Source organism: Anoplopoma fimbria, chromosome 1, assembly GCF_027596085.1.
Source record: "Anoplopoma fimbria isolate UVic2021 breed Golden Eagle Sablefish chromosome 1, Afim_UVic_2022, whole genome shotgun sequence".
In the NCBI taxonomy this organism is placed as follows: domain Eukaryota; kingdom Metazoa; phylum Chordata; class Actinopteri; order Perciformes; family Anoplopomatidae; genus Anoplopoma; species Anoplopoma fimbria.
In genome coordinates, this window is record NC_072449.1 from 19411526 (window position 1) to 19428597 (window position 17072).

Here is a 17072-nt window from a genome sequence, read left to right on the forward strand (position 1 = left end):
TTCTTAATATGTTCACTGTGCGGTTTGTGTGTATACTACTAATGAACATCATCTGTGCAACTGTGCCAGTGGCAGTGTGTTTTGAGGGACCATTTATTTTAGCAGAGTTGTCTGTAATAATAATAATGTTGTTGCATCGTCGTTTGGTATAACTGAAAAGGTCAGGGTGACAAGCATGTTTAATCTCTAAATTGTGGGAATAAACTACAATGAAATTTCGCACTGCTATTCCCCACAGTCCAAGGTGTCAATCTAAACATTTGATCAATTATTATAATTTTTGACTTCTTGATTAACTGCTTAACTGACTGACGTTAATTGTTTCAGGCATAATAAATAATGTGTGCGGGGTGGCGTAAGCTAAAGTGACTTGAGCCTCCGTGACTTCACCCATAGGTTTCTGAAGAGATTTGATCAACTGTCCTTCACAGTAAGAAGAGAAAACAATTGAAACTGAAATGGTTGTCATTTTTGCTGTAAGCTATGTGATAACTCCTCTGACAGACTTATTAAGGGGCTGTCAATTGTTATTTTTGGCAAATGCATTATCCAAATAGACAGAAAGACTTGGTTTCTGATATTCCCCAAATGCCCTGCAATTAGTATACTTTATTTTGATCCCTCATTTTGATAAATTTTGACTAGAATTAACGCCTCGCAGTTGTATGCCTATCATGTCTGTCTAAAATCTGAGCACATCATTATTTTCATCCCATTAGACATTTGTGTTAAATTGTCACAATTAGCATATGAATTCTGGGGTATGGCCCGAAATGTGTTTTGTGAGGTCACAGTGACCTTTGACACCCAATTCTAATCAGTTCAACCTTGAGAGCAAGTTGACATTCTTGCCAAAGTGTTCTAGATAGCTATCGCGTTCACACGAATGGGTCTGGTGTGACGTCACAGTGACCTTGACCTTTGAGCAGGAAAAAAACAAACCAGTCCAGGTTTGAGCTCAAATTGTAAGACATTCCCTCCAGCTATTAAAGAGATCTCTCGTTGACGAGAATAAGGCCTCCGGTCCCGGCTGTCGGAGGCGCAGAGGCATGAAGATGTGTCTGGTGCGGCTCTCTTGGTCTCATCTCTCTGTTAAAACTGGGATTCAGCTCAGAAATTATTCCCAGTAAATGCATAACAAATTCTTTGTGTACAAAAACAGACAGGTTTTAATTAAATACTCCAAAATGAAAATAAACCCAATAATAATAAAATAGGAAAACAATTTCCATTTGTTCTCATTGTTTTAGTTTCTATTGCGTTTGAATGACCATATAATCCACAGCATAAAAGGCATTAATCTACATTCATTCACGCACGGTATTTCAAACAATAAAGTGCTAGTTCACCAATCTAGAATACACTGAGACAATTCCTGCCAACCTCATTGAGACAGTGGAAAAACATACATGTGCAAGTACATTTTTAAACACAAACACTCGATCCCACACATGATAGTTTGACCCTGCAGTTCACATAAGCATATGATTAACTCTGTGCTTTATTCTGTAGACGGTCTTTTGTTTGGGCAGGTTGGTCTGACAGTGCCTACACTGCTGATACATACTGGTTCCATCGTTTAACAAACAGATAAAAGTCAAGCTGGATGTTCATACAGGCTAATGAGCACACACACACACACACACACACACACACACACAAACAAACAAACAGTTTCATCAAACCCTGTTTTGACCCCCATCACTGGAAAGCTTGTCTCTTGTCTGTGTCAGTGTGAGCTGTGTCATACGGAGCGAACTCATCATCAGTTATGTAGAAAAACCTTTGTGTAGTCGAGGTGCAGTCTTTATATCAGCTTCAAACATTGCCAAAAAAAAAAAAAAAAAAAGAAACTTCCATGTTCGAGTATTCAGAGATTTTGCTGCACTAGCCTTTGTGAGGCTGTTGTCAAATATTTTTAAGTCTTAGCCTGATATTGTAATAAAGTTCAGAAATACTTATTGAACTCTAATTGAATTCTAACTAGTGTGCTATATTGAGTTGAACTACAGTGTAGAGTTGTCTTCATGCAAGTTTTAAGTGTGTTTCTGTAATGTTACGAGTCGGAGCATAAGGCTGGATCCAAACAATAATAATGTTCAAGTACATGGGATTCATTGTTTTACTTTTGTTTTTTATTGTGATATTGAATAAAGAATCATGGTATTGTATTGACTTCTAAATGGCTTGTTATTGCAACACATTGACAACGGCCCCATCTGTTGCCCCTCTGAACTTATTTTTCCCTTTTTTCCAGATTCTGTTATATTTTTTCCAAATTTGGTGTTTCCATTTACATTTTTCTGAATTTGCCATTTTATGATTGAAAAAAAAAATCTAATCATTTTTAACAATTCATTGAAAAAATATCTATAATAATTTATTGAATATCAGTGATTTTGATGTAACACAACATTGTATTATTTTTGAATCAAAGAAAACACTTCAATACAGTTATTAAAAAAAAGTTGGTAGTATGGCCAGAACACCTTCACAAAAGTAGGATTCGTAATATTGCCGCCAGAACGGATCGGGCACGGACAAGAGGGACCACATAATAGACTAGCGGAAAGGGGAGGACAACACCATTGATTTCAACTCCTTGCAGCTTTTTTTTTACCCCACTGTCTGTTCACTGATACATGATTTATCCTTCTTGTGTTTGAACTGAAAAAATGATACTAGAGCAGAGAAAAACAATGCTTTCTCAATACTCAACAACATCGCTGTTAGCTGAACAGGCAAAACTGCAACAAATAAAATGAAGGAGTCTGTTTTTTTCAATTTGTTGTCTTCATACATAAAGTTATCTTCTTTTTTTTGCCACGATGCGTAATTCTGATCTCACCTTCGCCACACAATCCAGTCCATTGTGCTCTATGTCTTTGATCAGCAGCCTGATCACATGGCACGGAAACATCCCTGCCCGTAAAGTGAATCTGGCAGCAGACAGCATTGAGCTGCATTGATGACTGACAGATTTATGATATCTCTCTTTTTGATCGCGATGTTCATTAGCAGTTCAGGAAGGCACGTAATACTTTCAGAGTGCTCTCCAGTGATTAGATGAGATTTATGTCCTGCTGTTTTGGGTGACAGGCACTTGAACACCTTTCTGTCCTGTTGCTACACAAACGAGAGAGAAAGTGCATGTTGGTCACACAGGCTTTAATATTAAGTTGCACCAAATAAGACCAGAGGTGATAGAGTGCTTTAATAAAAGAGAGAAAGTGAATCTGACATTGACGTACGACTGTGAAGAAGCTTACCCAATCTGTACTTCTCTTTAGCTTCAGCTCTCTCTTTGGCATCAAAGTACCAAACTGTGATGGCATATCTGTAAACACAAGAAGCACAAAGAGATCTTATTAACACTAGGACAAGAGCTTATCGTTTTTGTCAGTACAATATATAACTGGTTTGAAAAAAATAAGCCAAGCTAATTCTTTACATGAGAAAACAGCTTAAGTTTAGGCAGAACTGCCAAGAAAGGTCCATGAAATGCGTGTGACATAGGAAATAAAATCCCTAAAATTAAGTAAAAATACAGTTTATTTGCAGTTCAATTGAGTTTGTTTCTGTTTAAGGGCTGTATATTCACACCTAAATGTAGTTTAGCAGTGAATTAAAAAATACTGTCAGTGACTAGGACAAATTGTTCTTTGAAAGGTTATCTTTATCCTAGCTAGAGACAGCGGCTTACAAAAAAAAGGGGTTTGTCTAACAATGAACAACAGACTACAGCAGGTGTCCAGGGCAGCGGAGGGTTAATTCCTACAGTTTCTAGTCTCTCCAGTGGGGCTGTGTTGTTTATTCCTGTCTCTCATGTCGGTGCCTCTCCAGCACGAGTCCTGCAATCGAACCTTCCTCCCCTCTTCCTCCCCTCTCCCTCCCACCGACCCCCACAGGAAAGACGTACTTCCTGCCTCCGGCCCCACCTCGCCCCCCAGCAGTCAGATGGAAAGGAGGAAAAGACATGCTGGAGTAAAAGAGTATATGTCAAGTATTTGGTCCTATGATGCAAATAACAATATGTGTGCAAGTGATAGCTTCCCTGTATCAGTCTAATTATGTCGAGGCAAATTTATATTTAAATCACTTTTTAACTGATTTTAAATTGTTATAAAAATAAGGATCCCTGAAATAGGTAGAGGATAGAAGAGGCAGGACTCCATGCTAAAGCCCCGATCAATCTGTCTATGTGTGTGTGTGTGTGTATCTTCTGCTATTTAAAGCTAGGGTGGGCGAAAACAGCCGTTGAGATTCCGTCGCGTGCTCTCTGGCCTCTCCCTGCCACGCTACCTGCTGTAGCTCCTCCCACCGAACGTCAGTTATGCGCGTTCATGTGAATTCAGTTACATTGATAGGAAGACGAAACACGCAGGGACGCACCAACGTCGTTGCCAAGGTGACCGGACAGTCCCACAGCCAATAAGAACGGAGAATCGGAGCCTCGCTCTGATTGGTCAAAGTGTACATGAGCGGTGGCAATTTTTGGGTGCGGCCCACAGAGGCAGGGGAGAGCAAAGTTATGAGCAGATATTCTCAGAGCACTTCACCTACATATAGCTGACTGGCTATTAGGACAGTTTTGCCAAATATTACAGTAAAGAAATGACCCACTCTAGCTTTAACCTGCTGGGCTTGTTTATTAAAAATTAATAATCATCTACTTTTGCTTTTGGTGCAAACTGTTAAATAATTGCTCAACTCATTTGAATTTTATTTACAGTACATTATAATTAACATGGTGTTATAATGTATATGTATTTGCAGTATATAGTGTACTAAAATATGCTAGCTATATATGAGCAATATTAGCAGCGTGCCCTGTCTCCCCCCTCCAATAGGAAATCTTTATGAGAGTGTGTGTGCATGCATTGTATATACAGGAGCCCAGCGTGTTTAAGAGTTTGACTGACCGAGTGGCGTAGGCTGGCTTGACTTCGTGTGGATTTCTGCGGTCGGACCAGAAGATCAGCAACCGGTCAAACAGAGGTTCGATGTTGGCTACCACATTTCTGCCTTCTGCGTAGATCTGCAGCAACCCTCCCTGTTTCTACAAAATACAGATATACACAAAGCACAGAACATGGTCACACAAGTTATAGACAATTCATCCCAGTATAAGGTACCTCGCTGAAAATACATTGTTTTTGTGATGATCCTAATTCCCTCACATGCGCTCATGTTTTTTTGGATCCATAATTTTCTAAACTGAACTAATGGTGATCTTATACGGGGCGGCTGTGGCGTAGTGGAGGTAGTTCTCCAATCAGAGGGTCGGTGGTTCGATACCCGGCTTCGGCAGTCGATGTGTCCAAGTTGCTCCCGAAGGCTTGCCATCGGTGTGGACTGGATGTTGCATGAATGTTAGTTAGAGTCTGATGGTGGCACCTTGCATGGTAGCCTGTCATCAGTGTGTGAATGGGTGAATGATATGTAATATACTACTGATTGTAAGTCGCTTTGGATAAAAGCGTCTGCTAAATGACTGTAATGTAATGTAATGTATAAATGTCGCACCTTGACATCCCAGTTCTTGTTGAGATAGTAGATACATGTGATGCAGCGTCCGTCACCATTCGGGTTGTCAACATGTCGGACGTAACCCGCCCCGTTTCCTGGGTAACAAGCAACCATAGCCTAAAAACAAAAGAAATGGAATTGTTAGCTGTGTGCCCACCATCAGTTGTACACCATCAACAAAAACACAACGCTAAAAAATGTTGAGATGTTTGAGATGGCAGTCATTTAAAAAAACAGTGTGCAGCATTTAGAGGGATCTATTGGCAAAAATGGAACATAACATAAATAAGTATGTTTTCTTTAGTTTAAAATCAGCTGAAAATAAGAATAATTGTGTTTTTGTCACCTTAGAATGAGCCGTTTATGTTTAAATGAATGAGTCCTCTTTACGGAGCCGGCCTCAATGTTACTACAGTAGCCCAGAACAGACAAAGAAGACACCGGCTCTAGATAGGGCCATCCACCGTTCAACCATGGTGGCTGAACCGTGGTCGGCCACCATGGTTCTCCTACACCCATGGCACACAGGAGAATTTTCAGTTGGCTGCAATCTGTAACTAAACCCTTACACACTGCTCCTTTACGGTATTTGTTCTCCCTCACCATTTGGCTCACCCACTGCTCCATGGTAAACTGTTTACCAGGTGGGCTTTTTGCATACTTAACACAATATCCCATGATGTAATTAGTGAAACACACGCAATCCACAGAGGGAGACGGAGCAGAGAAATGTGTCAAGAGTTCAGCTGTTGTTCTCCTCTACAAAATGATCTGCAGATAGAGCATACGCGTTCAAACAATGGTCTTGCGCTGGTATTTCCCCAGCCTGACGTCTATGTGTTGGAGGCTGTGAAGCAGGAGAGCTCTGCTTTCTCTGGGGAGGCCGAGGGAACTAAGACCTGTGTGAGAGCTCTTCAGTCAATGTGCATTCCAGACCGGAGCCACTACAGGACCATAGGACTGAAAATGTACTGCATCATCAGTTCATGTTTCAGGCCGGAGTTGTGTTAATAGTTTCCAAACTGACTCCAGTGGCTGTAGCAAACGTTCAGTGTTTTCATGCTCTGGTGAGACAGAGAAGGAACATTTGATTCACTGACTGACATCAGCGTATGCTGGCAGAGAGAGTTTGGAGTGATGACATTTGGCAGTGTGTCGAGTAATAATCTCTCTTTTGTCTCTCCAGGCTGACTCCAAAAGAAGATACTGTTACCGTCTTGACTAATAATGTTCTGAATGGGAAGCAAACGTTACGATATCAGGAGTCACTGCATCACTTCAGCTCTGTTCTGTGACACTATCATTCATGACTAACTGGTTCTGCACTGCTGCAGTATCGATTTAACTAGCCCCGACGCTATCATTTAAGCTGCTGTAATACACTGTGAGAGTCTCAACCCCGAGGACATTAGACAGTGCTCACATAGATTTCCAAGACAAACGCACCTGTTCTTGTGAAACTCAAATAAAAAAGGGACCTTTTGTGTAGGAGGAGGCTTTGGTCAGAGATCACACTGCCCTCCTCCTCCTCTTGTGGTGTTTCTCTCCTCATTTACAGCCAAGTGAGTTTAGTTGTGTAGTGTTTGACTCTGTTCAGCCGCCATTGTCAGCTCTCATTACTGACCAGTGCTCGCAGTCAGAGCTCATTAACCTCCGGACCTTTGGCTCCGGGGCTCCGGCTGACAACCAGACCTGCTGCGTCAAAATGAACCAAACGAATGCACCCGAGATATTACGCGCGTTGATCATGATCATTAGAAACACTAACGTAATCCGAATGTGATTTAGAGTAATTAGGCCTTGTCATATAAGATTAGCTGATTACATTATGCATGATCGGTTTTGTCAATGAAAAACTAATTAAGACTGCAGGCAAAAAACTGTGAAGTTCCTATAATATTGACAGATTTGATCTCTTAATTTATGTATCCGTGCACGTTTGTTATCCTTTTAGCAATAGTTCAGTAAAGGGTACCACATGCACACATAACTATTTTATGAATAGTGTGGGAATTGAAGAAGAGTTTGGTTGTAATGTTAGTACATCCAGCGTCCCACAGCAGTCAATGAGCCGCGGCCTGTGAAGGCCCATTGCGGACGAAGTGCTTGACTCAGTCTGCAGAGCCCTGAAGCCCCGGCCCCGCTGTTACACACAGTGCCCGTGCTTGTTTATCTAAAATGTATTAACTTGTCGCGTGTCTAAAAAGCAACAACTGCACTGACACTGCACAGCCCTGGGTCCTCAGCAGTACACCCCGCCAAGTGAGAAGTAGTTCAGATGAATGGTTCTCAAGATATACGGAGGAAATACACATGTATGTACAGTTTCCTTGCTTTATAGTTAGATAAACCATGTTCAAGGATGTATTTTACCCATAAATAATATGAGGATGAGTCATTATTTATGGTGTTCATGTATTCAAAGACGGGTGTTTTCCAAGTTTATCGCTTTTATCAAACTGTTAACTGTCGTTTACTACGGTTTACATGCCATGTGCTACAACGGCCAGCTCAGCTCTAGCCTTCAGCATAAACACACACAAACACACACAATGTCTATATCAAAGCTGGCACAGGTTCAGTCACACAGCGTGACACGGCACGTCTCGATCCTATCTGTCATTTCTGCCCTCCTCTTTCTTTTGTCTCCACGGCTCACTGATCTGTGCCCACAGTGAGTTAAAGTCTAATTGGCACCAGCCACCTGTCTGCCAGGCACCATCATTAATGGACCTAATGGCATCACTGAGTAGATACCCAGAATTTCAAGGTGACGGCTGGGAGGCAGGACAGGCTGTCTTGGACAAGAACAAAAAAAAAAAAAGCTGGATGCATATTCTGATAAGAGGAGTGATGGTGGAGAGAGGGGAGAGGAGGGGACAGGGGATAGATAAGCTTGAACAAACACTGCAATACGATTTGTGAAGGAGAAAGAGGGGGAGGAACATGTGAGTAATGTGAGGGGGGTAGCAGGAGTTTAAACAGAGAGGATGTTGCTGGTACACTGTGATGATCATAAACACTGTGCAGAATTATGTAAACAAAAATGTGGATGATTGTTGGTATATTCTCCTCTCTCAATACCAATTCCAATACCCCAACTTAGTGTATTCATATACACAGATATCTTGTCTACATCTTATCTTAAGAAGAAGACAAGCCAATATTCTCTTGAACTAAACCCTGCTGCATTGTAAACTCATGAAAAGTGTATATTGACAGGCTCAAAAAGTATGCAGAGCCCTCAAAAGTCTTCTCCCTTTCAAAGTGGGACAACCCTGAGCCCTTATCGGAAACAAACATCTTGGTATGCGAGTCCCTGTTGAGAGAGGGCCGGTCTTGCTCAAGGACACAACAGATGTTTGCCATCTCCAGGGTTGAAACCATTTGATGGTCAGGCAGCCATCTTGCTTAATTTCCACAGCTGATAACTGGATGACACTGGTGCAAATCTTGATCAGCCATTTTCTTTTATAGTTTCTATAAATATAGATTGGAAGTGAGAGAAGTGAAGAAGCAAATGGGGCTGAATTAAATTTAGTCACACACAGCTTATATTTGTGTTGTACCTCCTCGCTCACATCAAGAGTCTACTCTTAGTTGCTGCTTCTATATACTGGATAATTGTTTCTGATGTTATAATAACCTCTGATCCAAATGAGTGCCACTTTTACACTCGTCTAACGTCTGTTAACATCTGCTAATGTGCCCAGGCTCTTAACAGATTTATGGATTTACTGCAACATAAACAACACTGGACTGGTTTAGAGAACTGATCTGTGTATGTGTTTAAGGTTGCTAATGTCCATAGATTAGAAGTGCCTTGTTTGTTACATGAAAAAGGGCTTAACTACTTGAAAGTTGCTGCCATTTTAGACAGTCACCATCTTTTGAGAAGGCTCTGCTATCTGTACCTTTACTTAGGAAAAGATGGTGGAATTAGAAGTATGATCAATTATTCAACTGTAATCTAGTTTCTATATTATGGTGGTTATTGTTTTATGTGAACATAAAACTTAAAAAAAGTTTGAAACAATTTGCTGAGCCCTAATGAGTCATTTCTGCTATGGCCCCAATTGCACTCATTATGTATGAGTCACCTCTGAACATTGGGTTGGAGAGTGTGTTAGTGTGTGTGTGCGTGTGTGTGTGTGTGTGTGTGTGTGTGTGTGTGTGTGTGTGTGTGTGTGTGTGTGTGTGTGCGTGTGCGTGTGTGTGTGGGTGTGTTTATGACTATACTTTATACTAATTCTAACCTAAGTGTGAAGTGCAATTTTAGGGCTGCAACTAACGATCATTTTTTATTATTGATTAATCTGACGAATATTTTCTGAATTGATCGATTCATTATTTAGTAAAACGTCCAAAAATAGGGAAAAATGGATCCTACATTTAATTATGGCCTGCATGACTGAACCACAGAGCTAACAACTGAAATTAAAGGAGGTTCCATTGGGTAATATTGTCATGTGTCCAAGCTCTGCTCAACGAAGTTAAAGTATAACATTATCATGGTGTGTTCGAATGGAATCTTGTCTTTGCCAATAAACTTGAATAAATACAGCTGTTTGAAGGAGATGTTTTCACAGCAATATAAAATATATATATAAGAGAGGGAATTAGGACCTGTTAAACTACTAACACTAGCTCTTAGCAGCTCATAATATATTAATGTTATAGTGTGTAACTGATAATGCTGTACGTCTTCATTTATCTGAACTCAGACTAAACTAATAACCAAAGGTCAATGTATACGTCTCTCTATCCATCATCCATGATCCATCCTTTTATACACGCTAGGTCTGTAGCTGCATTGTGTGTGTTAGTATATGACTTCTATCTCCTGCCTGCATGGTGGCACTGCCGAGCTCTAGGAGGGGCATCTGAGGCCATTATTATGTCCTCAGATGCCACACATTATGCTGATCTTCTGCTGCATCGCCCTTTTCTCGCTCGCTCAATGCTATCCTCCCACTCCTTGCTCCCCCCCCCCCCACTCCTTCCACACTCACTTCCAGTCTATCCCCTCCCCTTCATGTCTTGTTCCCTGCGTAGGGTTTCGTCTCTTCCCCACAACACAAGACTTTTCCACCTTCGCTGTTTTAACTGAATAACCATTCCATTGTTAACACTGTAATCCCTCCTACTGCAGGTCTCACAGCTGCTGACTAACTGGAATCAGGGTACAGAGATCATTCCCACTGCTGTTGCAGCATTATTTTGAGCATTGCCAACCCCTCTTCTTCTCTCCACATCTCTTCCATACACAATGCAGAGCTCTACTCTGTATGGGCCTGTTACCAAGGTAACGGCTGGGAAATATTTGGTCTAAGTGGCAAACAAGGCGGTTGATAAGATGAAGGAGAGAGGGAGTAAAGGAGGGGGGATGGGAAAGGAGGTCAGAATATAAGACAAGAACAAAAATGAAAAAATTAAGGAATGGGTAAAAAAAGAGAAAAGGTTCTGGGGATAAGGACAAAAATACGCAGTGACCTTCTATGTGGATGAACTCTTCCCTGATACTCCTCCTTCAGTCTCCAATCACTTCCTTTCTCTCTCATGCAGTCCAGCATTGTACTGTATCTATTGCATCGCTGCATCCTGCACTCCGCTACAAAAACATCAGCCAGGACATTTTGTGCTGCGCAGCAATGAACTTTTTTGGCGTTTGGTAATAGATAAACACATGTAACATCCTGATAAGGTTTTGAAAGGTGCAGACACACATATAGACATAGAAAACAGTGCAATCTAACAAAGTTGGCAACCATCAACACAAATGTGGTAACCCCAGAATCATCTGCCTGTGTTTTAAAATCCTGATCGATTCCCAAGAAACTTCTCCTCATTTAAGTATGATGAATATCCATAATCGAATGAAGTCACAGAGCTCGAGTATTTTACAAAGCTGCCTCTTCTTCAGAACAAGCAGTTGAATCGAGATAGCTTTGATGCATTGTTGATTTCCCAGATTAAATCCACTTCAATCCCGAAAGGATGCTGAAGTGTCAAGAGATAAAGAGGGTTTTTATATATTTTCCTTAGTGATAAAGTATTGGTGCACGGTAGAATGCAACTCGGCTGAACACAGACGTTCAAAGTATTTGGCACTCAGATGTGCACTATCTTGAAAAATGAGATCCGTCCATTGTAGTCACTTATCTTTCCTGTTTTGCTGTAATTTTGTTACAGACTAGACATGGATCTAACTTGAAAGCAGCTTAGTCAGCTCCTATTCAAGAGAGCAAAAGCTGCTGGTGTGAGGTAAGCCCAACCAGTTGCTGTTTAAACATCAGCTCGAGCAGACGTGCACTGAGGACAAGGTGCTATGTTTGGATGGGGCGAACGAGGTTGTAGAGCCAATGCATGGTGAGGAGAGGGGGAAATACTGTAGATGATTACATCACCCATGAAGACAAATTGTCACATCTATATGTTAATTTAGTCAATAATTGTGAATAATGGCAACTCTGCTGTAAAAATGCTGTATGTATGTTTATAAAGATCTACTCAACAGTCTTGTTTATAGCTAATCGATTACCCAAAAACTGCAGAAATGTACCTAGGCTTGCCAGCTCGCATGCAACAGCCATCACAGAATTTCCCCTTGAGGAGTAGTAACGTTGTGTCTACTTTTCAGATCAGATCATACATTGTAATCATCAAAAGCCTATTTGATTTATTTTCTGCATGGGACATAACCCCAGTTTGACGGGTTTTAGTTACAGAATACAGAGAGACAGAAAGACAGGTAGTTTACCCATGATACGGTGGGGGGGAGATTGGGGAGCAAATAGATTCAGGATGGAGAATAAAAGACTGGCTTTAGTCAGAGCGGCTCACTGACTTACTGGTGTCAGTTAACCCAGGACTGCGTCACTATAGTAAGCTTAGAAAATCCCCTGTCCTGCAAACAATGTCCATGGCTGTGTGCAAGATGGAGAAAACGACTAACTGCCAGTCATGAGGACTGATTAATGAGAAAGAATTAATAATGTTCTCCGCTGCTGTTTAGTCCTTGATCTATTTTAGATGGTGTGCAGTTGAATCTGTGCATGGCATTTAAAGCACGCAGTGTAGTCATGGTAAATAAAAGAAAACATACGTCTTTACGGGGCGTGTGATATGACATAAAGGAAATAAACAAACTCCTACAACTTCAGCGCCATGTCTGCGTGGGTGAAAGTTGTCTTCAAAGACAGAGATATAGTGATGGCAGAGGAGATAGAGAGATATTCTTTTTTTTTTTCATCTGGGTATGGTATGAAGGCAGGGACAGGATCTAAACCCAGGCACAGAGCCAGTTTAGGGAGAAGACTTTGCCCGCAGCCTCGGGTATCAAGCTCATATGTGCCAGAAACACAGCAGGCCCCATCCTGACATCATATGTCCTATCCTATCCTGTGTGTGTGTGTGTGTGTGTGTGTGTGTGTGTGTGTGTGTGTGTGTGTGTGTGTGTGTGTGTGTGTGTGTGTGTGTGTTTTCCTGCCTGCATATCGGCATTAGAGAAGCAGAGATAAAAGCGGAGCAGACATGACCAAACCGACCATTTTGTTCGAAATTGAATGAAGTCACCAGACTGACTGACTGGTTTGTAACTTCGGTTTTCTCTGGCATGAAGATGTAAAACATACCCCCCGACTGACTCCCTCTCACCTGACCCCGCCCCGTTCTTCCTCTCACCTTAGTGCGTCCGTTGATGACACAGTCCCCCAGCTGTCCGTTGGCAGCGCTGTGCATGACGGCCTCGTCGATGTAGGCCATCAGCGCCCCGATGCGCTCACACCCGGGCTCTCGTCCCTCCACCCATGCGATCTGGTCCCCCCTGATGTTCCTAGAGGGAATGCTCTTCTGGCTCACCAGCTGCCCGCCCCGAAATTTCCCGCTGCGGTTTAGGACTTCTACCTCCTCCAGGACCCCGCCGCCCAGCTGAGGGCCCAGGAAGTTGTCCTTCACACAGATGCCGTGGTATTTCATGCAGGGGACAATGTACTGCTGGGCTATGTGCTCTGCTGACCAGCCGGTCCCTGCAGGAGACGGCGGGGTCGGGATGCAGTTAGCCTCGACGGGGGACGTCTGGCCGGGTGCAGCTGGTGGGCCTAAGGAGGCCACTTTATGTTCGTTGTGCTGGTTAGTGTGAGGGGTGAAGGGAGATTGGGGAGTGACACAGTGCACATGATTGATAGCCGTTTGATCGGAACCGTTGCTGCAGTTGACTGCGTCTGCGAGCGGGACAACTCCTCGGGCCACTCTGGAGGCCTCTGAGGATTTGTGAGCAACGATTCCATCTGCCAGCCTTCTCCGCTTAAAGTCCGAGTCTCCCGGAGCGAAAACCTGGTCCACAGAACTCCCTGACCCCAATGACCCCATCATGAGACCATTAAGAGTCCCTGACCCCGTGGCCCTGTTCTCCCCACCTCTCCGCTTCTGTTGTTGCACCTGTCTGGCTTTCAGGTCGCTGTTGATCCTCCTCACCAGTAAAGGGCACTTCTCATGAACCGCCGTCCGGTCTCCGTTCTCCATCAGACATGCCCTGCTGGTGAGGGGGTACATGGGGCCACCCGTCACCCCCTCCAGGTGCTCCAGGTGCTCCGGGTAACCGTTCGGCGTGTGAGCCAAAGCGTTCGCGTGGCTCCCCTCCACGGTGGCGGATGGAGACACCACCCCGCCGCCGTTGTAGAGCGGCACGCCGGTTTTGGACCGCTTCGTCGGGGTGGTGATGGCAGGGGAGTCGGTCTGAGAGGCCAGACCCGCGAGTAACTCCGCCGCGGTCGGCGCCGCGCAGAACCCGTTGAGCCCCATGTCCGCTCGGTAGGTGCGGTGGTGAGTCTCTGCCGCTCCCGTCCGTCTCTCCTGCGGTCCGCGTTCAGAGCTTGGGTTTAAAAGGTCCGTGTGTCCCAAGCTCTCCATTTCACCTCGTCATCTGCTGGATGCGCACGTAGCTCACGTCCTCGCTTCATTTTCTAGCTGAGCCGCTGCTTTCTCTGATGGAGAGAAATCTTTATCGCGGCCACTGGAAGTTTCATGTCCGAGTCCTCCTCCTCTGCTGGTCTTTATCCCACCAATCAGGCTACTGATTAATACTCTGGAGCGGAGTGTTTATTTGTGTCCGTCCTATGGACATGTTGAGGCCGTGCAGGATGTCTGTGGAGAGTAAACTTATACACTTTAGGCCTATTAATAGCACGGTGCACAACACTTGTCACAGTGAGATGAAGTAAATGCATCTGGAATGTATACGGTGCAAACATTTGTGGGACTGTAGGTCAAATGAAAACTGAATAACAACAACAGAATAACTGAATGAAGTGGTGTTATTTATTGCAGCTAATATCCTAAGTGTTTTTAATCAGGGGAACGCCGAGGAATGACGTCTAACAAAAACTCTATTTTACTATAAAAGTAATTTAGACTGAAGTAAGAAATGTGTGAAACAAATACAACATTCCTTCAGTAGCCCAAACTTCTTAGAATTATAATTCTAATACTGCAGTGATACACCCATTAAAATACAAATACCTCGTCTATCTGCTATTGATGACCAACTTTTTCTTAAGAAATAAGCGTCAACATGAAATGATTCAGTTAATTGAAACACACACATTTTGGATCGCAAAATACATTGGATGTGCTGCTGTCATGTAAAAAAAAAAAAAAAAAAAAGAAAGAAAAAGCATGTCAGATTTCAGATCGGTCCACAGCTTACCTCCGGCAGCTTGCGATGCAAATCCACAGAGAAGCGTACGTGACAGTCTGAGAGTACGCATGTTATTTCCGGGATTGTCTTTGCCCGCGTGTGCGTCCCATCCAATTTTCGCGTCCGTTATAAATAAAATCCGGCGGGATGCTCAGACACATTAAGCCCAGCCGAGGGCCAGCTCGAGTCACACAGGGTGCCCTCAATCACCCCCCCAAAAAGGGCTCTCCGGTTTAACGGAGAGTGGCCCCACTGTCTGCCTGTCAACCCCACCTCCGCTCCTCCCTCTCTCTCTCTCTCTGTTTCTCTCTCTCTCTCTCTCTCTCTCTCTCAGGCCATGTGATCTTTTGCTACAACGGCCGACCATTAAGTGCACTGAAAGAAACCCCCCAACAACATTATATATAGACACAAATTAAGATAAAATAAGATAATCCTTTATTAGTCCCGCAGTGGGGAAATTTACAGGATTACAGCAGCAGAGAGGATAGTGCAAACAAGAGTCATTGTAAAAAAAACAAGATCAAAAATAAGTATTATAAATAAGCAAATGAGCAATAAAAAAACAGTAAAAAACAGTAAAGAATACACAGTAGCTGAAATATTATATATACAGACAGAAACTATTATAACTATTGTATTGCACAGTGTATTTGTATTGCAAAGACTGCTGCGATATTATTCTACAGCATTAAATATGTTTAAGTTAACATAAAGGGCTCACCTACCAGTATGTCAATGCAAATAAGACATTAAATGTTAAATATTCAAGTGTGAGCATAATAAAAGAGCCAAACAATGGTAATGCAGTCCCCTACAATAAATGTTACTTTTATTTGCAGTGGTAGAGACACTATTCATAATACTTTGCTTTATAAAATGGGAATTAAGTGAAAGTCCTGCAGTGAAAATGTTACTTAAGTTAAAGTTAGTGTTATAAGCAAAACGTGCTTCATCAAACGTAAAAGTAATGTCCCTCTGAATTTTAGCAGAATAGAATTGTCAAAAAAGCATTAAATTTGCCTGGGAACAAGACGAATCTGTAAGCTTGTGTTTTATCCGCTCTGGCAGATGCATTTGCAATTTGGTCTTGCAATGTCAGGCTAGCCTTCAATGTGACGGTTCAAGCAAAGCACAAGTACCTCAAATTTGTACTTAAGTACAGTGCTTTAAAATGTATTTAGAATTTTGACTGATAACTCAGGAAATGCCCTTCCTTACACTGAAGCAAAAATCCTGTTAATACAATAGTGCAATAAATCCAAGTTGACAAACTTCTATTGTCTCACAATATAGATCGGGCCGTGTCGGAACCACGCATGCTGACTATACGGGGGTCCCACAAGGCTCAGTTCTGGGCCCCCTTCTCTTCTCGCTCTACACAACATCTCTGGGTTCTGTTATTCGCTCGCATGACTTCTCTTACCATTGTTATGCCGATGACACCCAGCTGGTCTTGTCATTTCCTCCCGGTGACACCCAAGTGGAGGCACGCATTGCTGCGTGCTTAGCTGACATCTCGAAGTGGATGGCGACACACCACCTGAAGCTCAACCTGGACAAAACCGAGCTACTGTTCCTCCCGGGGAAGGGTTGCCCACACCGAGACCTGTCCATCACCATTGATTATTCAGTACCATTGCTCAATATAACAGAGGACTCCTACGCTAGCTTTAGTCCGTCTCAGATTGACCATCTTGTTGATAGTGCTGCATGCTCACTGCGAATGACACTAGACTCTATAGCTCCTCTAAAAAAGAAGCTAATAAAAGAAAGGAGGTTTGCTCCATGGTATAATCCTCAAACCCGCGATTTAAAGCAAATATCGCGAAAACTTGAAAGGATA

General features: G+C 42.8%; 1 protein-coding gene across 2 annotated transcripts; it reads right to left on the reverse strand.

Annotated features, from left to right (window-relative positions):
- Window positions 1–1159: 1159 nt before the first annotated feature.
- On the reverse strand, window positions 1160–15505 carry egln2 (egl-9 family hypoxia-inducible factor 2). 2 transcript variants are annotated; one of them, XR_008531300.1, is made up of 7 exons: window positions 15236–15505; window positions 13213–14673; window positions 5527–5646; window positions 4923–5059; window positions 3270–3337; window positions 2637–3126; window positions 1160–2598 (listed from the first exon to the last, which is right to left on the reverse strand). XR_008531300.1 is itself a non-coding variant. In XM_054601735.1 (6 exons), exons 2-6 carry the CDS (start codon window positions 14437–14439, stop codon window positions 3074–3076), a joined length of 1605 nt encoding a protein of 534 aa, XP_054457710.1. In that variant the 5' UTR covers window positions 14440–14673; window positions 15236–15505; the 3' UTR covers window positions 1160–3073. The 2 variants fall into 2 exon arrangements, 1 of the variants encoding a protein (XP_054457710.1); XM_054601735.1 differs by having other exon boundaries at window positions 1160–3126.
- Between the last annotated feature and the right edge of the window lie 1567 nt (window positions 15506–17072).

Coding starts and splice junctions, on each gene's coding strand:
- egln2 (XM_054601735.1), bottom strand. CDS start 14,439: ATGGAGAGCTTGGGACACACGGACCTTTTAAACCCAAGCTCTGAACGC. Junction 5,060..5,526: donor ACAAGAACTGGGATGTCAAG/GTGCGACATTTA, acceptor TGTATTTTGTAG/AAACAGGGAGGGTTGCTGCA. Junction 3,127..3,269: donor TAAAGAGAAGTACAGATTGG/GTAAGCTTCTTC, acceptor TCGTTTGTGTAG/CAACAGGACAGAAAGGTGTT.